The sequence below is a fragment of the Hemibagrus wyckioides genome, linkage group LG12 (assembly GCF_019097595.1).
Source record: "Hemibagrus wyckioides isolate EC202008001 linkage group LG12, SWU_Hwy_1.0, whole genome shotgun sequence".
NCBI lineage: Eukaryota > Metazoa > Chordata > Actinopteri > Siluriformes > Bagridae > Hemibagrus > Hemibagrus wyckioides.
This window is the reverse complement of record NC_080721.1, coordinates 6,428,976-6,456,049: the sequence shown is the minus strand read 5'-3', so window position 1 is coordinate 6,456,049 and position 27,074 is coordinate 6,428,976. Positions and strand designations below refer to the sequence as shown.

General features: G+C 37.8%; 1 protein-coding gene across 1 annotated transcript in view; it reads right to left on the bottom strand.

The window, feature by feature from the left end:
• The window catches only part of triqk (triple QxxK/R motif containing), a 28,919-nt gene extending 3,968 nt beyond the window's left edge, over nt 1-24,951 (bottom strand). The window contains exons 1-3 of the mRNA XM_058405294.1: nt 24,863-24,951; nt 19,156-19,223; nt 5,151-5,236 (exon numbers count right to left, since the gene is read on the bottom strand). Of these exons, the coding sequence (XP_058261277.1) occupies nt 5,151-5,236; nt 19,156-19,216 (147 nt within the window). The 5' untranslated portion in view covers nt 19,217-19,223; nt 24,863-24,951. The remainder of the gene's footprint in view (nt 1-5,150; nt 5,237-19,155; nt 19,224-24,862) is intronic.
• Between the last annotated feature and the right edge of the window lie 2,123 nt (nt 24,952-27,074).

The window sequence follows — 27,074 nt, the reverse complement described above, 5'->3', positions numbered from 1 at the left end:
AATATCAGACGAGGAAGAAAAAACTAATCTCACAGAAAAGCCTTTTCTAATTGAGAGGGAAAAAAGCTAAGAGAAACAGCTAATCTCACAGAAAAGACTACTCTAATTAAGACTTTTCCTGGGTTTAATGGAAAAGTTAAACTAATGATAGCTGCAGGACTGATGTTCAAACATGAAAAAAAAGAAAGAAAGAGAAAGAAAGAAAGAAAGAAAGAAAAGAAAAAAAGAAAAGAAAGAAAAAGTTAGTCATTACAATTACAATTCTCATCAACCTCAGTTTCATTAAGTGCAATCGTGTAGTAAAGCAAATTAGCCGAGCCATTGTTCTTCATCTTGACAACTTATTATCAAACTTCTAATCAAATTTAGTTTCTTTAGGAGGCTTTCTCTGTGCACAATGTGTGCAAATTGCATAGATACACAACACAATGGAAGGAAAATTGCACTAATATATTGAACAGTGTTGTGTGTGTGTGTGTGGATTTATAAGCAGAGGAATTCTCTGATCTGCTTTTGGACTTTTAGCTTTGTCTTGAGCGGCACAGGTTCGATTTGGGATCGAATCTGACTTGGGAACAATGCGAAATCAGAGACATTGTTCATGCTAGATCACAAACAACAATCCTAACTCTCCTTTACCTCTTCAGACTAAAAGAGAAACAGAAATTCACAGCTTGACACTTTAGACATTAGATTAAAAAAAAAAAAAAACGTACAAAGAATATCACTCGTACATTCGCAGAGACACAAATAATTAAAAGTCGCTGTAGCGGCCATGACTACATGACTGCAGTGGACATCATCAGCACGTTCATCCTCATTAACACTTACTATAGCTCCTGCGTTTCTATCTCATCCACCCAGGCGCCAGACAGCTTTAGTCATCCGTAATTGGAAAACTTTTACATTTCATGCCCTTTAGTTTCATTTATTGGACTCATGTTGATTTAGCTGTCAAGTAAACTGCTTTGTGCGCAGCAATAATTGCTATTGCATGGAGTGTTTGGATTGTTTTGTATTTGTCTCTTATGAGATGTTTCAGCAATATTTTTGTCACCTTGGGCAAGTGTAGCTTAGTTAGTAATATATTTCGAATAAAACAGCATGCTTATGGTATATTTTTTTTGGAAATCTAGTGGAATCTGGGCCTCATTATGAAGAAATATTGTTATAGGAAATATTGAGTCACATCACACCAGAACCTTGTTGATTATTTTCCTATAACTGTTCTAAATGTTCTATAACTTATGTAAGAAAATATATAACCATATTTATTTAAATGAGAGTTGCATAACTTTGCAGGATTTGTTTTTTAGGGGTTTATTTAGGGGGAAAATTGTGAGATCAGTGGTGCTATTTCAACAAATATACCTGTGTTTTATATCGTAGTTCATCTCAAGACTGTTTTTATTTTTTCTTCTTCCGTTTCACAAGCCAAATTCGGTTAAATAGGAAATAAATGCAGGAAGGAACTCAGGCTTGGGAATAAAATTAATGCAATTCATGCAAAACTAAAATACTGTATTGTGAGCTAAAAAATTATTAAAATTAAAAATGAAATTAAAAATGAAAAATTATTATTATTGTTAAAAAATAATTTCAGCATTAAATATTCACCACTAGTGTATATTTCTTGTGTCATTATATGTAATTATGACTTTAAATGTTAATATCATTAGAAAAGTCATTCAGATGGATGATATGGACATTTTTTAGTTTTCAACACTTGAATGAAAAATAACCCCGGGATTTTCTCTACCACACTTACACACTTTTTTATTTTTATTTAGTGTTTATTCGGCTACAGAGTCTAAAGCAGGTAAGTTAAGGCTGCCAACACCGCCGGCCAACATCAACAATGGTTCCAAACTTGGATTTCATGTTAACTGGCTGTGTAGCTGTTGATCAGGCCCAGGCGTGTTGTATAAGCTCCCCACTGAAGGTCACTGGCCAGGGTGGTGGTGTGTTAGACTGTATGTGTGCAGTGTAACAGTGAGTTTCAGGACTCGTAAAGTACAGAGGTGTGAACGAGCCTCATAAACACGGCTCAGATAAGAGCTGCAACACTGCCAGAGATGTTACGCCGAGTTATATGAGGTGCTGATCGACTGCTGCTACGCCGATCCTGTAAATACACCGAGGTGCATAACCAGGTAATGGCAAGAGGTTGCATCATCCAAAAAGTGCTTCTGTGCATTATCGTGTGGGGAATGGTGATATTCACAAGAAAAAACGAACTAAAATTCGGTTCAAGGGATAAGAAGGGCCATCTGATTAAACTCTGAAGTTTTCAAAGTTCATTTTTAATCACTGTAAACAATGTTAACAATAGCGCAAAAGCAGGTGTGTGACTAGTGTGTGTGTGTGTGTGAGTGTGTGTGAGACAATCAGATCTCACAGTGACTAAAGTCACATTTTTTTTGGTTTCATGTCTAATTATTTTTTAGCTCCTGGTAAAAAATAAAATAAAATAAAATAAAATAAAATAAAATTACATTAAATATGACATTAAATATTTCGCAGCTGAGTGCGAAGCGGCTGGGATGAGGATCAGCACCTCCAAATCCGTGGCCATGGCTCTCGACCGGAAAAAGGTGGTGTTCCTTCCTCAAGTGGAGGAGTTTAAGTATCTTGGGGTTTTGTTTACAAGTGAGGGAAGGATGGAGCGTGAGATTGACAGACGGATCGGTGCAGCGGCAGCAGCAATGCGGTCTATGTACTGGTCTGTTGTGGTGAAGAAGGAGCTGAGCCGAAAGGCGAAGCTCTCAATTTACCAGTCAATCTACGTTCCTACTCTTACTTATGGTCATGAGCTTTGGGTCATGACCGAAAGGACAAGATCCCGGATACAGGCGGCCGAAATGAGTTTTCTTTGTAAGGTGGCGGGGCGTTTCCTTAGAGATAGGGTAAGGAGCTCTGTCACCCGGGAGGAGCTCGGAGTAGAGCCGCTGCTCCTCTACATTGAAAGGGGCCAGTTGAGGTGGCTTGGGCATCTGTTTCGGATGCCTCCTGGACGTCTCCCAGGGGAGGTGTTCCGGGCATGCCCAACCGGGAAGAGACCCCGGGGAAGACCCAGGACACGCTGGAGGGACTATGTCTCTCGGCTGACCTGGGAACGCCTTGGAATTCCCCTGGAAGAGCTGGAGGAAGTGGCTAGGGAGAAGGAAGTCTGGGCATCCCTGCTTAGACTGCTGCCCCCGCGACCCGGCTACGGATAAGCGGGAGACAATGAATGAATGAATGACTTTAAAATGTCTTTGTGAGCATTTCAGAAACTGGTGGATTTCTTGGAATTTTCAGTCTTTAGAGTTTACACAGAAAAATGTGAGAAACAAGCAGCAGCCGCTGAGTTTCAGAATGTGTCATGATGTAAGAGGTCAGAAGAGAACTGGGATGACCCAAAAATGTACTCTTTATAGCCATGGGGAGAATGTGTTGTACATTGGGCATCTCTGTTATTAAAATAGGATTTAAATTGACATCCATATGTTCATTAGAGAAATTAGAGATCAATTCATGTAGGAAAAATTGTCCTTGTCGCTGTGTAATTTGACTCCTCCCTTTTGGTTAAAGAAACCTGTTAAAATATGCAAGGGAATGTAAAATGTAAAGGGGTTAAACGTCATGTGGCTGTTTAGTGTCTGTTTAGTATTCGGTGCCAGCAGGCAGTGCATTAGAACGCCATATTTTCAGACCATTGAGTCTATGGTGAGGATGCAGCCAGCATCTCTCTTAGGGGCCAGGCTGTGCCATCCACTGCGTCTGTCGTTTGGGGGCAGGGACAAGCCCACGCCAACTGGCCTGGTGCCTGAAGCTACCTGTGCCAGCATGCCAACTGGTCAGTGCATGGCGCACAGCAGCTCACAAAAGCTGCCAACCTGCTTCAACCTCAGCAAAGAGCAGAGCAGAACATAACGTAGGATGACATGAGGAAAAAGAGAGAGGGAGAGAAAGAGGGGGGGGGGGTAGATGGAGGAGGGGAGGGGGTGGGCTTTACACATGTCACTCATCATTAAATTACCACCTCTTAAGTAAGCTATGGTCAGGGACTCACATGTCAAGCTTTTACCACCAAAGGGAATCCAAGTGGAGTAAAGAGTCAACTTCCTGAAAGAGCAAAGACAAGCCAGACATACAGGCCAAAAAAAAACAGAGCTGAGGAGTTCATTAATCACAACTCCAAGACAATTTCCAACCCAATCTCATGTTCAGACCCTTACCAGTGTGGCAGAATCCAATTCCCTTCTGAGAACAAAATTTCTCTGGAAATCCTGCCAGTCATAACTTTCCAGTCATTAGCACACAAGCATCATCACTGCTACCTCCTGACAAGAACAACCAGACTGGTTCAACTTCTACTCAAATAATCACTCTTTACAACCATGGTGATGGAGCTGAAAAGCATCTCGGAATACACAGCACACAGTGTTGAATCCTTGAGATGCTACATCACATAAGTTCCACTCCTGATATCCAGGAACAGGAACCTGAGGCTACACGGTCACTCTGTAACTAAGTAAAACATGTGTGATCATCTGCTTCGGACTTTCTTCCTCTACTGAGTGTCTTACAGAATGTGGAAAATAAAACTCGCAGATCAACAGGATGTTTGTGTGTTAAAACACCCCTGATTCCCGCACACCCCAAACAACAACCCCCCCCACTTCACAATACAGATGTTTTCTTGAAACTTCTTACTGTTTACTGCCCATGAGATTATTCTATGCAGGATAATAATCATTAATAGAAATAAATGCAGTGTAGAATCGTCATTTATTAGTCTGCGAGCAATATCACAGAGATTATATAAGTTGATGTAAGTCAACATCAGGAAAGGGGATAAATCCTCTATGCAATACACTTCCACACAAAGTATATTTAAAAATGCAGCATTTTACAGTGGGTTTAATTGTTAAAGGCCATTTTGTGATTCTGGATCTTTATACGATCCATAATGCTGTGGTGATGGATATCATACCACCAATTCTAATGGTTGACTATATTTAATGAAGTCCTTGACATTGAAGCGGCAAGGATCCAGGCGACGCCCACACCGTTACACGGGTCAGGACGGAAAATACGGAAATCCGTGAAAATTTTTAAAAAATCACATCCTTGAGTCAAAGAAAAAGAAAGAAAGAAAGTCTCACCCTGATTCCTGGAGCGCTCTTCTTTGCCTCGGCCTTAAGTCGTGTGGCACGCAGAGCCGGCTTGGTTTTCTTATAATCCTGCTTTCCTGAAAGAGAACACACAACACACACACACACTTTACTTCTGTTGTCTCGATGTCCAAATAAGAGCAAGCCATCAACAATTGTTTGAATATTCCCATGCGCCATTTTAAATCCCAATTTAGCAATAATTATTGAGAGAGATGTTCCGTTTTGTACAAAGCTCCGCAAATTCTTTATTAACACTTAAATAAAACAAAATACGTTTATTATCGTCTTCGTTAAGGCTTCATTAGGATCATTAGACTAATGGATTTTGTTAACACGTAGTCAGACGCACGAAATGCACGTCTGCATTTACTTATTAATAAACGCGTTAATAATTCTGTTTCATTCCCGTGAAGTGTGTGTGTGTGTGTGTGTGTTTTGTCTGGAATATATTAAATAACTTACATTATTCACAAGAAGCTCATGATATTAACAACGAATCCATAAATGTACTGACGCTTTCTGCTGCATGCACAGAGCCTTGCTTGCTCACACAAGCAGCAGGTTTATGCAAGACTGTTTTGTGAAGTGAACCCACAGGGCATATAAACCACCTGGCTGTGTGTGTGTGTGTGTTCTGTGTCAGCTAGGAAACAACAAGATGGAGGAAGCAGAGAAGTGGACAGCTGGGTGAGGAGGGAGAGCTGGACAGTGGGTCTGTATGTATGTATGAGTGTGTAGATTAGGACTAAATGTGCTGATGATGATTGACACTGGAACCAGTTTAAGTTCCCAGTTTAACTCCCTCTTCGTTAAGATTTACATGAAGAAGAGGAGGATACACGGTGAGCAGGTGACTTTAAAGCATCTACAGCAGCTTGCTGAGGGACCATCAGTGCCTTGTCTCCTCCTCCAGACACCAGAGGAGATGTCCATCATTTGATTTTATGGTTTCGTCACAATTTTGTTCAGAACAATAGACTCAGTGGGGAAGACGATGGTCTAGAGATCAGACAGATGCTCAAGCACATCAAACTGCCACTGCTGGGTGCTTGAGCAAGGCACATAACCATCAGCTGTATCAATAAAACAAATACAAGTCGTTCTAGATATGTGAGTCTGTACATTTAAATGTGAACAAAGAAATTAGATAAAGCCTTTTGGAGAAAATATTGATTGGCAAGATTAAAGGAGTGGTCTAACATGACAAAACCTTCTACATGAGCTAACAAGTATCAGTACTGAAGTGGGGTTTGAATGTTCAACACATGCTTGTGTGCAGTAAGAGTGCATACAACGTCTTCGTGCTCAGCAATTACATATTTTTTTGTCCCTTAGCAGCTATAAATTCTAGCACATTCTAGGTGTATAATACGCTTGAGACGTGGTGACAGTGAAGGCTGTGAGTATATGCTTTACTTATTTTTATCCTTATTAAACCAACCAGAGAGCCGTCACGCCCTGCGAATGGGAGCGGAATAACTTCTTGGAAGACGATCGGGATAGAAATGTGTATTGAAATAATTTTTTTATTGATTTGTCGCGGTTCAAAGTGAAAACATCAAAAATATAGCAGAATAAGCCACTGTTTTTTTTTCTTCTTCAATTTGTTACCCATCTGTACATTGTTATGAGGGAAATATCGGGACCTGTATTATGATATTTTTCCATCCCGATTTTCAGTAAGCAAGCAAAAATCAGTCTGAGTACAAGCCAAACACATGCAGCGACAGAGAATCTGGACATCATTTGTCAAAACAGTCCAGTTGCCTAATAACAGCTAAACACGATAATAATGACCGAAATAAAATCAAAATATTTCAGTTCATTTAACTAAATAACAATTTTTTAAAAAATTATCACACATTGTTATTTTAAATCAGTAAAAAGCACGTATAGTATAGACCAGGGGCTCGGCAACCCGCGGCTCTTTCATCCCTCTGCAGTGGCCCACTGTAGCTTTGGAAAAATAAATAAATAATTAAAATAAAAAATAAATAAATAAATAAATAATTAAAATAAAAAATAAAAAAAATAGATAGATAGATAGATAGATAGATAGATAGATAGATAGATAGATAGATAGATAGATAGATAGATAGATAGATAGATAGATAGATAGATAGATAGATAGATAGAATAAAACAATAAAACAATAAAACAAATAAATAAATAAATAAATAAATAAATGGATTATTTTCTAAACTGATGTGGTCTTGTTACATTAAAATAAAAAGTATTTTCATATTTTTGGAGTGTTTTTGATATAAATAAATAAATAAATAAAATTAAAAAAGATAGATAGATAGATAGATAGATAGATAGATAGATAGATAGATAGATAGATAGATAGATAGATAGATAGATAGATAGAATAAAACAATAAAATAAATAAATAAATAAATAAATAAATAAATAAATAAATAAATAAATAAATAAATAAATAAATAAATGGATTATTTTCTAAACTGATGTGGTCTTGTTACATTAAAATAAAAAGTATTTTCATATTTTTGGAGTGTTTTTGATATAAATAAATAAATAAAATTAAAAGATAGATAGATAGATAGATAGATAGATAGATAGATAGATAGATAGATAGATAGATAGATAGATATAATAAATAAATTAAATAAATAAATAAATAAATGCTATAATGGATTATTTTCTAAATTGATGTGGTCTTGTTACATTAAAATAAAAAGCATTTTCATATTTTTTTTCACATTTTTCGCACAAAATATGTGCGTTACTGGTTGCATGCCAGGTCAATAATTTAGACTTTTTGATTCCCGGTAAGCTAACTATGGATTTAAAATATAGTCTCAGAAGAAAATAGAACGTTTAGTGCTTTATGGACAGATTCATTTGCCTTCACTGCTAATGATGCTGGCTTACCTGTATGCTTATGTGGCCAGAAATTAGCAAACAACAAAAAAAATCTAGTATGGAAAGACACTTCCGGAACAAACGCACAGCATTTGCTGAAAAGTACAAAGCTGGAGATGAACGAAAAATATCGATTCCGTAACTTCTGTGGAAAGCTCAGCACGGCAAATAAAGGCTTCCTTCTTGTAGTTCTTCCTGTAAACTTCATAAATGCAACATATAAAACTTTATAAATCCGTGCAATCTTCAATTTGGCTCAGTGTGAATTTTATTCATTGGGAAAGGGGCAAAAAAAGGGCTCTTTTGATGGTGACCCCTGGTATTGACCATGCTTGTTAGCAAACAACGTAAACGTCTGTTTAAAAGGCAACTCCAGCCAATTTACCGAAAACGTATAGCGTCTAGTAAAAACTTGCTGGACGTCATGTAGCTATAACGTGTTAACTGTTTGATTGAACTGTTTAATTTTTCACACTACACGCATGTCACTCATTCTCTAAAGCCTGGAGTTTCATTTAGGAGCTTTCCCACTCTGTGGAAGTAAATATAATCGCTTTAATTTTCTGCACTGGATTGTCAGATTATTGTAAACATATGTTCCCGCTGTATATGATCAAATAAAGTTTATTATTAGCTCAGTGAAATAAGTTTAGTCGGGGTAAAATGAGTGTTTATTAAACGGGTGGCGTTTTTAATGCTTCAGTGGGCTTTTAACTTCTTTCCAGCACTCCATCACGTCGCGTGTAAACACACACAAAAATAAAGATGAGAGAGACAAAACAGGTCGAGTTATATGAAGAGTGGCGACATTATGTTTTATTAATAGAGCAAACACAACATGCTTCATAATATCATGAACAACTTATGAGAATTAATGAAATTGTTCATTTTGTTTGTGAAAAATGTCAAAATACTTGAAAAGGAATAACAGATGCAGCGTCTCACACCTTCCGGGTCTCTGGTTCGATGCTAAGTCTACATCCTCTGTACACACACACACACACACACACACACACCTCCAGTTATGATGTCAGGTTGACCAGAGCCTTGTGACACAGATGGTGCCCACTGGGTAAAAGTCACTATTTTACTTTTTGATCTTGCTGATCATGGCTACACAATTACACTCTACATTTCTTTTCTTTCTCCTTTTCTTTTTTTTCCCTTCCTTCCTTCCTCGCTCCCTCCCTCCCTCTTTCCTTCCTTCCTTCCTTCCTTCCATCTTCCCATCCATCCTTCTATCTTTCCTTCCTTACTTCCATCTTTCCATCCTTCTTTCCTTACTTCCATCTTTCCATCCTTCTTTCCTTACTTCCATCTGTCCACCCTTACTTCCATCTTTCCATCCTTCCTTCCATGTTTCCATCTTTCCATCCTTCCTTCCATCTTTCCTTCCATCTTTCCATACTTCCTTCCATCTTTCCATCCTTCCTTCCTTCCATCTTTCCATCCTTCCTTCCTTCCTTCCTTCCTTCCTTCCTTCCCTCTTTCCATCTTCCCATCCTTACTTCCATCTTTCCATCCTTACTTCCATCTTTCCATCCTTCCTTCCATGTTTCCATCTTTCCCTCCTTCCTTCCATCTTTCCATCCTTCCTCCCATCTTTCCATCCTTCCTTCCATCTTTCCATCTTTCCTTCCATCTTTCCATCCTTCCTTTCATCTTTCCATCCTTCCTTCCATCCTTCCTTCCATCTTTCCATCCTTCCTTCCATGTTTCCATCCTTCCTTCCATGTTTCCATCTTACCATCCTTCCTTCCATCTTTCCATCTTTCCTTCCATCTTTCCATACTTCCTTCCATCTTTCCATCCTTCCTTCCATCTTTCCATCCTTCCTTCCATCCTTCCTTCCTTCCATCTTTCCATCCATGTTTCCATCTTTCCCTCCTTCCTTCCATCTTTCCATCCTTCCATCCTTCCTTCCATCTTTCCATCCTTCCTTTCATCTTTCCATCCTTCCTTCCATCCTTCCTTCCTTCCCTCTTTCCATCCTTCCTTCCATCTTTCCATCCTTCCTTCCTACATTCCTTTTTTCCTTCCTTCCTTAATTCACAATTTAAGATGTGCAGTAACCAAGTGCAATTGTTTGTGTTTTTGTGAAATTATTGTTATTCTTATTTTTCTTCTGTATTTATATGGATTCCTGATCTTTTCTGCTTCATATTTGCACATTTTTCTACTTTGTTGCTGCTGTAACGTGGAAATTTCCCCACTGTGGGACGAATAAAGGTTTATCTTATCTTATCTTATTCCTTCTTTCCTTCCTTCCTTCCTTCCTTCCTTGTTATACATACCAAATTCAAAAACCAAGTAACATATTGTACACAACCATTTGTTTCTGTTATTCTGGTTTCAAAGTTAAAAACAGTTGGATGGAAACTCCACACAATGCTGTCTAAAGCTAAGGTCGGGGAAACAGCTTGTTTCTTACCACACTTTGGCAGAAGCCTGCTGGTAGAAAACATTTCTCTTTCAATTACGGTTAAATCTGTCATCCAAAATGAAGAAATAGCAGATAACATCATGTGTTGCTCTAACACATCCTGTATTACTCTCAACCCTGCATTTCATGTGTGACATCTGAAATACTGCGCATTAGCAAACTGAACACATCCATCTATCCAGTCACTCATTCCACAGATCCATAAAAAAGCAATTACTCCACGCTCACAGCACTTACACCTTCAGCGATATGCGCTCGTTCGCAAGCGCTACAGCAATTCAGTCCTGCATCTGCACTGATTCGACTCCGTGTGGAAAGCAAACCTTGTTTTGTTCCAAAGCAGCAGGGACAGATTAGGTGTGTGTCTTATTTTTGCTGAAAACTCCTGTTGTGGGCCAAACTGCACACAGCAAACAGACTCGACCATCTGTTCCAAATGAATAGTTAATTGTGACCAAATCAAAGTAATTGCTCTGAGAAATGTGAATAAATTGTGTATACAGTGAGAGGCCTTGCTGGTGCACGCTGACTTTATGCACTCTTATGATAGACAAGATAAATGTTAATGCACTGTGTGTATACTTAGTAATGCCCAATAATTGAACAGTCTCGCTCGCTAGCTGCTTTGGAGATAATCCTGATCATCTTAAATCTGAAATAGAGGCTAAAATAATGGAATTTGCACCTGTTGGGTTGTGTCCATGTTAAGCATTGAAATTCTTTGTCATGTAACACTCCACAGTGGTGATAAATGGCTCATATGAAAGAAAGCATTTCTGTTTGTACCTAGCCTACTAGGGGCGATATATCTCATATAAAATAATAATATAATATAATATATAATATAATAATATAATATATATAATAATATCTCATAGAAAAGTTCCAAAAAAAACCCCAAAAAGTTTATCCAAACAGAAGTAAAAACGTCTCACTAACTAATTTTATATCAGACTCGCAGTAATAAAAAAAATGAATTTGTTTATACTGAGTAAAAATTCCACAGTCAGAATTGAACGCCAGTGTAATGCTAGTTGGTAAGCTTTTTCTTTTAATTTATTTATTATTTTTTTGTTATTTTTTAAATATTACATCACACTACAAGATGATCGCAGTAAAATATTGTCCAAATTCCTAATTTAATAACAGTAACATGTATTCTCCGTGTCAGATTACGCAGCTGTTTTTGTGATTTTAGCCTATTAGCATGTCGCCCATCATGGCTAGCACATTCCTAGCTAACTCATGAGTATGCCATAAATCCTATACGGCGTTTAGATGAGAAGATTTCAGACGCTGCCAGAACACCGATCTCAGATCACGACAGAAGAATTCCTTTATGTGCGAAAAAAAATCGCAACTCGATTTTAAGGATTATTCCGAAACGAGCACAGGTTTGAGAAGGAGTACGCGTTGAAAGTTGATCTAATTTTCTTTTTAAAAGAAAAACAGCAAAAATTTCAGCAGATGCCAACAAATTTATAGGCACAATAGCTATCTATAGCTAATATTCAAATGACATCCAGAATGTCACCAAATAGTCTATCTATATACGTGTGAAATGACATGTTTATAAATACCAAGACAAGTAGTTAACAATAATAAAGGACATAACTTACAAACTAATTCAATTTCACCCATTAGCTTACATTCAGTTAAAGATTCTCTCAGTTAAAACGTAAATCCGTGTTCTGAAGATAGAAGGAAATTCTCAGCCAGCCTACATCGTATAATACAAAATACATTTCATTGAACAATACGATTTTTATATCTATGACTCGAGTCTCGAATAGTATTCTATTGGGCAAACGGTGCACAGTGTAACTCCATCATGTAGCATCACAATGCTCTTCCGCAGTCTCTGTTGCGTTGACTCAGATTCAGCAGTGTTGCATCAAGTGCTGCAGTCTACCTGCAACTTCATGTAACTAAGCTGTGTGTGTGTGGACTTACTAAGTAAAAGAATAAAGCTATTTAATGCACTTCTGAACTGAATTAATAACAAATAAAGACGTGATTTGCATTCGTATACATTCATCATTTATAATAAAAATATTAAACGTATAATATATATTTGTAGTCTCCTGGTGGTCCAGTGGCAGGATCCTGCGAGCTCTTTGCTGTGGCTCGGGTTCGATTCCCAGGCAGTGAGCTAAACCAGCCACTGATGAGTTAACTCAGTGCCGGTCCCAAGCCTGGATAAAATAGAAGGTTTACATCATTCAGCATAATACCTGCGCCAAATAATAATATGCGGACCAGATGATCCGCTGTGGCGACCTCAAACAGGGAACAGCCGAAAGAACAACAACATGATGTATATTCTTGATTAACTTCCTAGTTATAAATCTGTATTGGTTTAAACAAAGAGGGTTCCAGGTAGTGAGACTGGAATTTGATCCAACCACCATGCAGTGATTAAAAGAACCTTGATTCATGTACTATTTAAAATCTAAATCTAATCTGAAATCAATCTGAAACATTTATATATTTTAATATCATCTAGAATATATTTTTATACAGTGATCTCAATGTAACTATCCTGGTTAAATAATGGGAATTAAATGATGTTATGTTAAATAGTTTGGCTACATATAATTAAGTGTTCACAAACTACACAAGCTGCTGCCCAACACAGATCGAAGCTATGTGCAGAGTGTATGTTAATGCACTAATTAGAATTATACACTAATTACAATTTTATTCATTAGATTTGTTTGCAGTTCTCATTATAATTAAACATATTACTTTGACAAATCTGATGAACCCACTAAGCTGACTTTAGCTAATGTTACAAACAATGATTGGTCACGCTTCAATCCTACTTCCCCACCACTCACATCAGGAAACTGGGCGGAGCTCATTCATTTTTCTTCAGTAACTGATTTACACTGATCAGGGGTATGGTGGAACCAGGTACGAGGAGGGGAATAGCTGTTACTTTTAGGGCTGTCTATGAATAATCACACGCTCAATCAAGTTTAGGGACAATTTAGAATAAGTCTGGGGAAGTAGGAGGAAAATGGAGGAAACCCACATAGACACTGAGAGAAACTTACAAAGACTCAGGATGAAATCTGAAAGGAGAGAAATATTACAGAAAATATAATCTAATATATTAGAGAGAAATAAAAGGGAAAATGATATTGCTAAGAAACAAAAAAATTGCACATGAAACAATAAATCATTATTGCCAAATATTTATGACGAAATCAGTCAGACTCAATATCTTAAAAATCCCAATCATGTCAGAAAGGACCTTTTAGTTCCAAGATCCAGATGTGACATACCAGATGTTGACTGGTCTCAGGTGACGCGTTGAGCAGTGTTCTTTCTCAAAATGGTAAACTGTGGCATTGAGTAGTTACAATAAAGTCTTTATTTACATGTACCTTTGGTTCTACCCTTAATAACTGCAGAAGGAAGTGAGAATGACCAGAATACCTTCTTGCATGCATGCCAAGACCTTCCACCTTAGTCAAGTAACATATGACATAGTACTGGCAATAAATACAATAATCCTTGTACCTTCTCCCTGAGCACTTGCCATGTCGTCACTGATTCCAAATGACATCTTGGTTTATCCAATTTCCAGAGAGTGACATTTACATATGTAACCAGAGTACTATTATATACTTTCTACTTGTCCGGTGTGGTGAAAATAACCAGGGTAATGAACTCCACGATACCACGAGGGACCGAACTACCACAGGAAATGTGTTCAGAGCTGACCACTGCTAAGAGCTGTGGTGTTAACCTTGCAGAACTTAGAGATGAGATGTCCAGATACAGAAACACAAATTTTCTGGTGAAGTGAATGCCACAAAGAGGAAATTCTTCATGTAGAGTGGTATGTTAGAGCTGGGCATCCACCAGTAGCATGTCACTAGGCCATGGAGGCAATATCCACCACCCAGTGGACCATGGTATCTTTCCTCCATTACATACCAACTGTTGTTCTGGACAGTTGTGGCTCAGCGGTTAAAGATCTGGGTTACTGATTAGAAGGTTGGAGTTTCAAGCCCCAGCACTGCCAAGCTGCCCCTGTTGGGCCCTTGGCAAGGGTAATGGCTGATCCCGCACTCTGACACCAGCTTCCTAACAAGCAAAGAATGAATTCCACTGTGCTGTAAAGTACAGCTGAAAAATAAAGGTACTTTCTCTCTCTCTGAGGATCAGTTTGCTGTCATTCGATCTAAAAAGCACAGTAGTGTGCATGATGGGCAACTTAACACTGCAAGGCCAATCAATTGGTTTACAAAATTGTGATAAATTAGCTTGGGCAGAACCCCCAGGTTTCAGGGTCATGCCACAGTCATCTATCCAATGACATATGGAAGACAGCCTGCATATTGGAGAGTTTCCTCCAATGTTAGCAGGAGAACAGCTAATGTGTTGTATAATATATAATGTATAATAGCATAAGCATTCAGTGCTCACTGGGGCAAAGAGCAGGTTCTTTTGAGAGCATCAGCAACACAACGCTGATATCAACAGCTAACCTGCTTGTGGTCTGTTAAACCAGCTCAGGTGTTGATCAGCTGCCATTCTAAAAGTTAGCAATAAAATCTCTGCATGATGGATTTCGTAGTGTTCATCGCCCCAGATTCCTTCTCAGTCCCCTCCTCACCACCCCAGAATTTTCCCCAGTGGTATTATTCATCTTGAAGTGTATAAACATGCTAAATCAGTCTATAGAATTAGTTTTAGACATCACATACTTTTGATTATTCAAATATTGTTGAAACTACTGTACAGCAAAAAAAAAAAAAAATAATAATATATATATATATATATTTTTTTGCTGTACAGTAATTTCAACAATATTTGAATATATATTATATATATATATATTAATTTTTATATATATTATATATATATATATATATATATATATATATATATATATATATATATATATATATAAGTAAATAAACAAATAATAATAATAAAAATTATAATTAGATGCTGTAGATGTTTAAGTTAATAATTTTTTGGTAAATATTTTTTTGGTATTATTTTTATTATTATTATTATTATTATTATTAACAACTTTTATTACTCATTGATACTTTTTAGCACATTTTTGTGGTATAACTTCCAGCTCCCCTAGCAGCCATGATCTTTGAATGCTATCTCACTTGGATAAACACATCTAGGAGAAAAATAAATGTATACGGAATGGCTTATTGAACTGATTTCATGAAGACCAGAAGAGTCATCTAACACTTATAAGAAGAGTATAAGATGCTTCTTTTGCTATGCAGTCACTGGAATTTTCTAATTATCATTTCATTCTTAAAGACAGAAACACTTTAATGTGTTCATAGCAGAATGGCAAAATGGGTGTACAGTTTCTCCGAACAATTACAGCATCAACTGGAGTGGAGACATGAACAAAAAAAACAAGCAATCATGGGATCAGAAAAGCACCAGGTTTTGAGGGTAAAAAAGGGCAGGTGCATGAATCAGGAAGCTGCCATGGTGTGCATACACACACACACACACACACACACAGCTCTGAGAAAGAAATAGGGCTTTTGTGACAAGGCTATAGGCAATGTTGTTCGGAATTAAAGTTAAAGGCAGTGAGATGCCTGATTGAAGAGGACAGTCTCGAATCCTGGCTACAGGGTCAGGAACAGTGACGGCCTGGCGACAGGCTTCTGTTTTAGAGTGAGAGAGAGAGAGACAGAGAGAGAGAGACACAGAGAGAGAGAGAGAGGTAAAGCACTGCCATCACTCATCAGCAAGAAGCAGTGCTACAGGCTGACTCCCACCACATGAGAGCCATTTGGCCCTTGTCTCTCACATCACATCACAACGACAGAGGGGATAAAAAAAAAAAAAAAAATACCACACACACACACACATACGCCGAGCTGCCTGAAGTAAACACACAAGCACACAAAGAAAGAACTGGTCAGATATGACAAAGGCAAATAAAGCAAGGAAAACCCTGAGTATTATTACTCTCAAGTGCATGAAGACTGAAAGCCGGATGCAAATCCAGAAAATAGCAGTACGTTATTGTAATGCCGCTGCTGGAAATGAGTGTGACTCTGTTGGAAATAAAAGCGACTTTTCTTCTACTATTGAGCATGATAATTACGCAAAGCTCCGACCCTGCCCTCTATGGAGGACGAGAATCATTCACACTCACCACACAGCACATAGGGTCCAGTGAAGCAACATTCAGTGATCTTTCTCCCATGAGGTAGCCAGTTCCCTTCATTTACCTAATGGCCTAAACTGTTTTAGACAACTGGGAATCATAGCCAAATGAAGCTTAAGAGTCCTTGACAAAAGGGTTGGTCTGGCTAGATACCCATTCAAGAGTAAAAATATTGATATTAATATGCTGCAATGCCAAGAGACTTGGCAGGAATTCAGGGTAGAGTCAGTGCATCCTCAAATCATCTCCATCTTCTGGGGGTTCTGCTGGCAAGTCGCACAAGCTGCTTAACAAAAAGTTGTGATTTACAGGACTTAGCAAAGATCTGCAAGTAATGCTAGATAAAGACAAAATCCAAGATCTAACAACACACACACACAATCATGGAAACTCTTACTACATTATGAGAAGTAATAACACCATTTAAGGCCGATGTATCAACGCTGAAACACTCAACATCACAAAAGCACACTGGCCAGAAAAAAAACTAAACCTGACAGGATATAAATTACCTTCTCATTACGATTTCAAATTGCACTGCGTATTCTTTCTTTTGTGTTTCTTTGTGCCATTTCAGGTGACACTTTTCTTCTGAGTCGGGAGGAGGGATTCTTATTGTCCATTACCTGCTGTTATGTCTTTGAACAGACGAGATGGAGGAAAAAAAAAAAAAAATGAAACAAAATCGAATATGGCTGAGATGCGGAGGTTTCAGCAGGGGTTCAGCTTGTTATGTTTCTTCCAAGACATGAAACAGAGTTGTGATGAGATGGGGTGACGGCACACAACAAGCTAAATAACCCTACTAAGGGGTTTGAAATGAGCTCACATAAAATAAAGCATGCGGGTAATGGCGGAGATGACAGACTGTGTTACTATGTACACAATATCAAGGCTATGTCAACACAAAGCGAAGTCGCTGCGCCTGGTGAAACAACATCGCAGAGTTCAACCATACAAATCTGCATCTTCACAATTAGAACTTGGGAACAAAGCCACGCGTTTGTGATTCATAACTCTGCTATAAATACCTTGCGACGGAAGCAATTTATATAAACGCTATTACACCACAGAGCTGGTGAATTTTCGAATCTACTTACTTTTTTGTAGCGGTATCTCTGACGGTGCCAGCTGTTATTCACAGCACAGGGTTTTATTAATACGTTACTGTTTCTACAGTAACAGTTCATTTACAGAGACTTGTATGGTAGACGTGGCACGTAATCCGAACCTAATAACAAACTGACTGTGAAGTAACAAAGAAATCTGTATAATCATGAAAATGGTGAAGCTTTCTGGAAAGACACTTTATTTGTAATATTTATGGAAGGAGTCTCCAGTGTCAGTGCTTAGAGATAAAACTGCATCAATATGAGCAAAGCCTTCAGGGGCGATGATGGCTCAAGTGGTTAAGGCTCTGGGTCGCTGACCGGAAAATCGGGGGTAGAAGCCCCAGCACCGCCACTGTTGGGCCCTTAACCCTCTCTGCTCCAGGGGCGCTGTATCATGGCTGACCCTGCGCTCTGACCCAAACCTCAAAGGATGGGATATACGAAGAAAGAATTTCACTGTGCTGTAATGTATATGTGACAAATAAAGGCTATTTCTATTTCAGGACAGAGGATGTTAGCTGCATTTATTAGCTTCGGAGAAAATGACTGCTTATAGCTCCTATAATGGAAGTGAACATGTTTCACGGAAATGCATCATTATTAAAAATAATTCTAACCAGTCAAAAATGGATGATGTGTCATTCTACATTCTACACCGGAACTCAAGTCTTGCATCTTATATATATAAAAGCCATGTTTCTCAAAAATACAACTCAAATGTTATTGTATTATTGTATCATGTTATATAGTTTGACACATATGTCATAATGTGTCAGAGTGTCTTAAAGGAGAAGTTCACTTACAAATAATTTACTCAACCCTTTGACATCCAAGATGTTCATGTATTTTTTTCTTCAGTCGTAAAGAAATGATGTTTTTTGAGGAAAACATTTCATAATTACTTCAATATATTATTATTAATAATAATAATAATAATAATAATAATAAAAATTCTACTACTACTACTACTAATAATAATAATAATAAAAAATACTACTACTACTACTAATAATAATAATAATAAAAAATACTACTACTACTACTACTAATAATAATAATAAATACTACTACTACTACTACTACTAATAATAATAATAAAAAATACTACTACTACTACTACTACTACTAATAATAATAATAATAATAATAATAAAAGTTTGCCTGTGCGTTTATCGTTTTTTGAGAATGATATCCAGTGAATTTTCTCCAATCTCTTTTCTAGCTTCTGAAAAACTTCCCCCCACCTCTCGTTTATCAGAAAAGACTTGTTTTATATACATGTAACTTTAATGCCCTCAGACCTCATTACAATGTTCTTAGCAGTAGAAATGTATTAGGAAAAGCTGGACGAATAATTGATAAAGGTTACAAACTCACCGATCTGTTTGCGGTACTGATCGACTGGTAACTTTGCAGTGCTCGCATCCTTCTTTGCCATTTTTTCCCTGTGCAGAAAAAACAAACAAACATGAAATATATGACATTTACATGGTCTGGCATTTGGCAGACGTCCTAATCCAGAGCGACTTCCATTTTTTTTAATCTCAATTCATACAACTGAGTACTTAAGGGTTAAGGGCCTTGCCCAGGGGCCAAGAGGTGGCAGCTTGGGTGGAGGTGGGATTTAAACTCACAACCTTCTGGTCAGTAGTTCAGCACCTGAACCACTGGTGATGGCAGGAGAACTGCAGACCTGCTCTGCACATTTCAAACATCTAATCAATGTTAAGGTGAATTTACCAGAAGTGAGTGACCCAATTCAGAAATGAGCAGAACAAGTGAAAGAAAAGAGTATTAAAACATCTAAGACGACATGGAGGGGGAAAAAAAAATCAATGAAAATATTTCATTTAAACTGTAAGTGAATATCCTTGAAGTGAATTCATGTGGTGTAAAAGCGGGATGTTCAATAAGTAAAGAAAGCAGTCACTCGTACATTTGTGCACACACACACACACACACATTATCGTCAACATTATCTTCTTTGTTTACGTCACTTCTACATCTTTAACCCTTTTCACCAGCACACTGGAGTTACATTCCTCAGCAAAATGGAAATCGACTTATCAGACCTTTTCAATCAGTATAAACAAATGAATCATTTTATTGCTGCAAGTCTTTTGGCTTTCAGTGAGAGATGTGTGTTTTTCCCTCCGTTGGATAACCTTAGTGGTTGAAGATAAACACCTTCAAATGTTAGATGATTATGAACAAGCACCTGGAGCATCTCAGGGAGCAGAAATGGGTTTGATATCACAATTTACTTTGACGATAGAAACATTTGTGTGAGAAAAATAACAACCATTTCGTTTTTTTCCTTGTCTGTTTTTTTCCACTTTTCTATGAATATATTTCCCCTAGAAGCCTTAGTAAGTGTTAAAGCCTTGAGTGTCTTATTTCATTTGAGCCATTAATCACCCACATGGGGTATGACATGATAAAGAAATTTGACATGGACACAACAAAACTTCCATCATCAACTTCCTCTGGTAAAAAGAGTGAATCTTTCATGATCTCCCAATTTATCTCAAATCGTAGCATAAACCTTCAATACTTTTATTACATTATAATAACTCTTTTATATCTATATATCAATATCTATATATCAATATACCAATCAGGCATAACACCTGCGTAATATTGTGTTGGTCCCCCTTTTGCTGCAATGCACTGTGTATTCTGACACCTTTCTTTCAGAACCAGCATTAACTTCTTCAGTAATCTGAGCAACAGTAGCTCGTCTGTTGGATCGGATCACATGGACCAGCCTTCTCTCCCCATGTGCACCAGTGAGTCTTGGCCGTCCATGACCCTGTCACCGGATCACCACTGTTCCTTCCTTGGACCATTTTTGATAGATACTGACCACTGCAGACCGGGAACACCCCACAAGAGCTGCAGTTTTGGAGATGCTCTGATCCAGTGGTCTAGCTATCACAATTTGTCCCTTCGTCAAACTCGCTCAAATCCTTACGCTTGTCCATTTTTCCTGCTTCTAACACATCAACTTTGAGGGCAAAATGTTCACTTGCTGCCTAATATATCCCACCCACTAACAGGTGCCATGATGAGGAGATCATCAGTGTTATTCACTTCACCTGTCAGGGGTCATAATGTTATGCCTGATCGGTGTATATAAAGCTCTGGGATGAATTAAAGCGGAGACTGCGAGCCGACATCAGTGCCTGACCTCACAAATGTGCTTCGAGAGGAACGGTCAAAAAGTCCCATAAACACAAGCCTTCCCAGAAGTGTTGAAGCTGTTATAACTGCAAAGGGCGGGCCAACTCCATAATTAATTCATTTGCATGTAAAGGCAGATTTTGGCAATAATTGATGGTATATTTTATATTACATTTTGTATCATACTCTGATACTCATTTTATACTTGATATTCTTTTTATTTTAGATTCTTCTTTTCTTCTCATAACTCTCAGAACTCTTGGTGAAGTTGAAGTGCCCTCACCAAGGAACCAACCGCGTCTTCCCTGAACTCACAAAGTTCTGCTTATAAGCACAGAACCTCATGAACACTTATTAGCCCTGGTTTAAAGGATTAAATCCTTAATTCCATGTAGTCTGCTTCAGACAGGCTGCTTGAATGCTGTCCTGAAAGAATCCCAGGTATTTTAAGCATTCAGTTTACACCACACATCTCTCTGATTGATTCCCATAGCAACTGAAGAGAAGACAAAATAGCCTTCCACACTCATTTACCTTGGTGTGGCTGGGTTTCTAATTAGGCTTTCGATGTGTTAAGCACATAGAAACATTCTGTAGAAGCTTTTTATACCCCGGCACTGTTCAATTCACAAATCTGACTGGTCTGAAGGTCTTCATTACATTTCTATGGACAAGTTCTGTCTGGCATGTCGAGTGTAAAGTAATACACGTGTTCTAACATATTATTTCTATAGCTGCATACATCTGCATTCATTTTGTATTCATATAAATCACATTCATAGCCTATCAGACATCCTGTTTCTATATTTTCTACAGACTTTCCGCTTTCCTAGCATACATTTAAATTCTAATTTTATTTCTAACTCTATTCTTAGTCGATTTTTATTCCATTTGATACCATTTCTATGACTCAGCAGCAGTACATAAAAGAGGTATACTGTGTATGATTGGGTATATGATCTGAATTTGAACTTTCATGACAGATGATATTAACGGTAGAGTAAAGAAAAGATTAAAAAGACATGCTCTTCGACAAAGAAAAACATTTTCATTGATGTGACGGAGCATTTTATTTTATTTTACCTACAGAAGGAGTCTCAAGCAAGAAATAAAATCGTGAGACTGCCGAGGAAATGCTGTTTACAGCTGTAATAATGGAAACACTATAGATATGGCATTTTTATTAGATAAAAAAATATTAAATTGCTGTGGTTTAAGAGGAATAAAACTCATTACAGATGTGATATTAGAGAAGAAAACTGACTTTGAGAAAGGTTACAGGAACATCCTGTTACATTTTATTCCATATTCCTAATTACTTTGGCCTAAAGTCAGAGAAATCAGGCAGGAGACCTGAATTAGAAGAGCCTTTTGATTAAGAAAGTCTGATTGATTCAAGGGTGCCGTGACTTCCGACAGCTGAGGACAAATGCAGAGTGGTTTTATTTGGAAAGACTGGACCTGGATTCACGATCACACATCAGAACGAAGCGGAGGATCAGCAAACAGAAGGACACAAGAAATGCGGACAAATTGAAAGGAATAAAAAACAACAGGACATGCTGTTATTGGAAAATAATCAATAATCAATGGTGGCAAAAAATAGCACATCCTATTTTATTCCTCTGACTACCACAGCAATTAGCAATCAAGTCAAATGGCTTTTATTGACATTTTGGCTGTATATAGCTGATACAGTACACTGTGATATGAAGCACGTTCCTCCAGGACTCCTGGTACTACATAAAATACAGAGCTACATCAAACAACACAGAAATAAAAGCTCAATTCGTCAATGCTAGGCTTACATTTTTCTTTTTTTATTAAAGAAAAATCTGCACAATGTTAAGCATTTCAGGTAAAAGTTGCTGGATGCTGAAATCCTTACTCATAAAAGCATGAACAGGGGTTTTCTCAAGAAAATGACACAGACGTATTTTTATTAGAGATGTTCTCACAAAACCTCCTAACAGCTTTCAAAAGATTCAGGACTGAGTTTATCTTTGAGAAAGATGAAGAAAAGGGGAAAAAAACGGAAAAAGGACACATTCTGATGTCATTATGATGTTTTCGATATTGTGACCATGTTATATTTTGTTAAAACGATATCTTTATTAAACCCAACCCTCAAACTTTTCCATCGTTCCTCCAGGTATAATTGAAGACCCCAGCAACTGCCCACAATGCAGTGCATGCAAGTGTCATCTATATTACTGAGGAATGGCTGTCAATCATTGTGTAATGTAATAATGGGTTCGAGGTCATATTTGTGGCTCTTTGTCAGTCTGTATCTGAGCCTGTTGACTTAATTAGAGCTTCGACCAATAAATAACCACAACTTAACCTCAAACACACGATAGAAATATTAACCTACTGAACAGTGTAAAGTTGCTTCCATCCAGTTGTATATATTCACATTAATGCGGTGTAATGATGCTAAAGACAAACAGGCGTAAACAATGTTCAAAGAGGAGATGAGCTGGAGGGGAAAAAAACTAACAATCCAAGCGTAATCCAAGCTTTGTGCATTTCCTCTCTAACTCAAAGCGATGTCAGACCACATAAGCGGAAACTACACGGATGCCTTTCCTCACCACAATGGAGGGAGATGGCAATTATTACGTTTACACAACAAAGTGCAAACCCCCAAAGGCTCTAAAATCTTGTGAACAAGTGACCGTGACCACTGCAGGAAGTAAACAAGGGGTTGTGAATTTCCCTACACCTTCAGGCACTTTTTCCTTCGAAGGGGTGAGGAAGCGAAAAGGGTCACAGATCATCAATATTGGATAATAGCTTCCCAAATCACCATGCATGACTGCACAGAACTAAACACACTGATCGCGTTCAGCAATACACATGACACCATCAGTTTAACATTTGGGTTTGCATGTTCAAATTTCTTTCTTTGTGAAAGGCAACAGAGACGCCGTGGACAATCCATAAATAAGGCTGAAGGTAGCCAAAGGCTGTGTGCACTTCTACTCTGGGGACTTCAATTAAGCGCAGGATCTCTTTAATGCAAGATTTTCAAGAGAACGAGACCAGAGGTTAAAATGATCACCTCAGGCACTTGATGACCAAGATATTCTCTACTACCCGTGAAAACAAACGGTTCCTATACTGAAACTTTCTGTGTATACAAACAAAAAGACCAGACACACACACACACACACACACAAATAATACATGACCCACTGACTGGTTAAATTATACAATGAGAAGTGGCATTAGATTACTGATTTTATAGAATGTTGTAAATGAATAGATCATGGATGGATGGATGGATGGATGAGATTATTTTGGCATGCTTATTAACTATTTATGGCATATTGAACAAATATGGACAAAAGTTCAAACAAATAAATGAGTGTGTATAGAGAATAAAGTCATCTTAAAGAATAAAAGAATATATCATCCAGAGGTAATATATTACTTTTAGAAGTGTTTACCATACTACACAGAGCGCCACGTACACACAGCCGTTACGCTAAGGCCGCGTCCCAAATAAATCCCTGTTCCCTATTCATGCGCACTACACCCGTTACTGTATAGTGACTAGTGTACCCTATGTAGTACATACTTTTTTTACCCAATATACTTATATGCGATTCAGCCCGTTCTTTGGTCACTGTTGCCATTAGTTTCCTGTAGGCGGGCCTAATAAAACAACAGACACCAAATCTATCCAATCACAGCACAGATATAAGAGATCTGACCAATCAGAGGACGCCAAAGAGTCCCCACTTAAACACGAAAACATTTGCTAGGCATTCTGTAGAGCGCTGCAAAGTGTGCAGCGTAAATACACGAAATTATTTGATTAATCTCTTCTATACAGGAGTCGTTTTATACAATTATGTATAACGAAATGTAGTTTTGTTTTAGGATTCATTCTTACCAGATAGAGAAATCTTTTCTACATCCAGTTCCTGATTCAGTCCACGCAACCTCAGCGGGAATGCAGCCGCAGCCTATCAGGACGTTTTCCCCGCCCACTGAGGTCTTCAAGCTGCAGTACTCCCATAAATGCGATAAAAAAAAATATATTAAACGATAAAAATAAGCCATTAAAATAAAATCTTAATGGTGATAGAGTACCGTTTAAAGCAAACTGAGTTTCTTTTATGAATTATCATACGCAGGAAATATAAATGCGATCAATTATTCATTCATTCCTTCATGCATGCCCTCTGGATGATGCACTGTAATTATGAAGCTATGAGGATGTGAAGATCATATTAAGCATACTTGCAGCTACATCAATGGCTTTCAGTCACACAACCAATTGTGCCAGCAAGACAAAGAGAGCAACACTTTATTCCTGTCCCTCTCTTTTACCGGCTTCGTCAATTTTGCAGTCATTTACATTTCACGTTTTCTTTTTTTCCCCCACAATTTTGTCTGCATAATTGCATGCAGGCTTTATTGCTTTATTACGCCTGAGGCAACAAAGTGTCTGCCACTGTTTGGGGCATTTTCTGTTTAAAAAAAATATTTTTCTTCTTTCTAGTGGGCATCTCATTTGCAAACAGTGCCATAGCAAGTAATAATCTATTTGCGGCGCCTCTTTTCCTATAGATGTGAGGATATATGGTCTACGTGAATTGCTTTGCTGTACTCTGAATCTTCCTTCAGTGTCTCGTGCTGTCACATTGCAGGAGTTTTCCTCATGTCCACTTTCCTCTGGGTTCTCTAGTTTCCTCCCATCTGTCAATAAACATGCCAATCAGCCAATTGTCCATGCTAAGGTGTGAAAGTGTGCGTGAATGAATGAATGAATGAATGTCTGGTAAGATCAGCACAGTACAGCAGCAAACGATATTTCCTGTAAAAGTAATGAAAATGTAGCCAAAGCGTTTATTTATAACGTCATAAATGCACAAAAAGTGTATCCACATTATGTACATGTACAAGGTCTCTGGGCGACCTCTTTCACACGTTCCGATGACACATGGCACGTGTATAAAATTATGACTGGCAACGCAATCTTATCATTTGTTTTGCATAATTAATTTTCTCTCATTTGCATGCAGCATCCAAATGCACTGTCAAACTGATAAATGCAGAGCGCTTAAGGCTCAATACATTCATTTGATGGGGAGGAAAATCATCCACCAATGCTTTTTACACATTAATGCAGCATGTGAATACACTATGCCGAGGCAATGCAAGATAATTCAAAATAAAGTATCTCCCACAAGACCGTAATTACTAAATGAAAAACCGAACTTGTCAAGGAATCCATTATTTACGGCAAGTGACAAATGAAGTCTCATCAGCATTTCGGTGCGAGAAGAAATGTAAACATTTCTTTCAAAGAGCGTGTTTTTTTTTTGTTTTCTTTTTACTAAGTAAATATAAAATAAATTTTACTAGTAAATATTTGCAATGGAAATTATTTAGAAATAACATTCTAGAGATTTTATTTTTTAGTAAGGAATGCTGACATTTTAGTTATACAACAGTTTGACATTTTAAGTATATAATATACAGCAGACCCCTACATACCTTCAAGGGAGATGAATATAACCTGCAAGTTTAAATACAGCTAAAGTACAATAAAATGGCCTTGCCATTCCAATACTTTCAGAGGCACCATATCTAAACATTGCCTGGTATTTTCTTAATCTTTTACCGTCCATTTTTGGTCATCTTATGCCCAGTGTGACCTCATGTATAACCATGACATGTGATTATCCTCCCTCAGCCACAGTCACACCTTTTTGTGTGTGTGTTACATAAATGTTCGGTTATTTACCCCTTTACCAAGTAACCTCACCTACATAAGGTATAAGATGCATTGCTGGGTTTTAATTGCTTCTCTTTTTCTATTTCAAGTTAAAATAGGTACCTCACAATTACCCTTTGGCTTGTTCAGTTTCCTGCCACCTACAGTGAATCTGCAGCTCAGACTCAGAAATAACTGGAACCTGTACTTTTTTCTCAAACTTTTTCTTCCCTATTGCAATGTCCAACAGATACTATTGAAAGCAAGACCTAGTTTCTGTATCCTGTATCCATGTGTACTCACACTCACTTACTTACTTACTATTTCACTCACTCACTCACTCACTCACCCACTCATCCACCCACCCACCCACTCACTCACT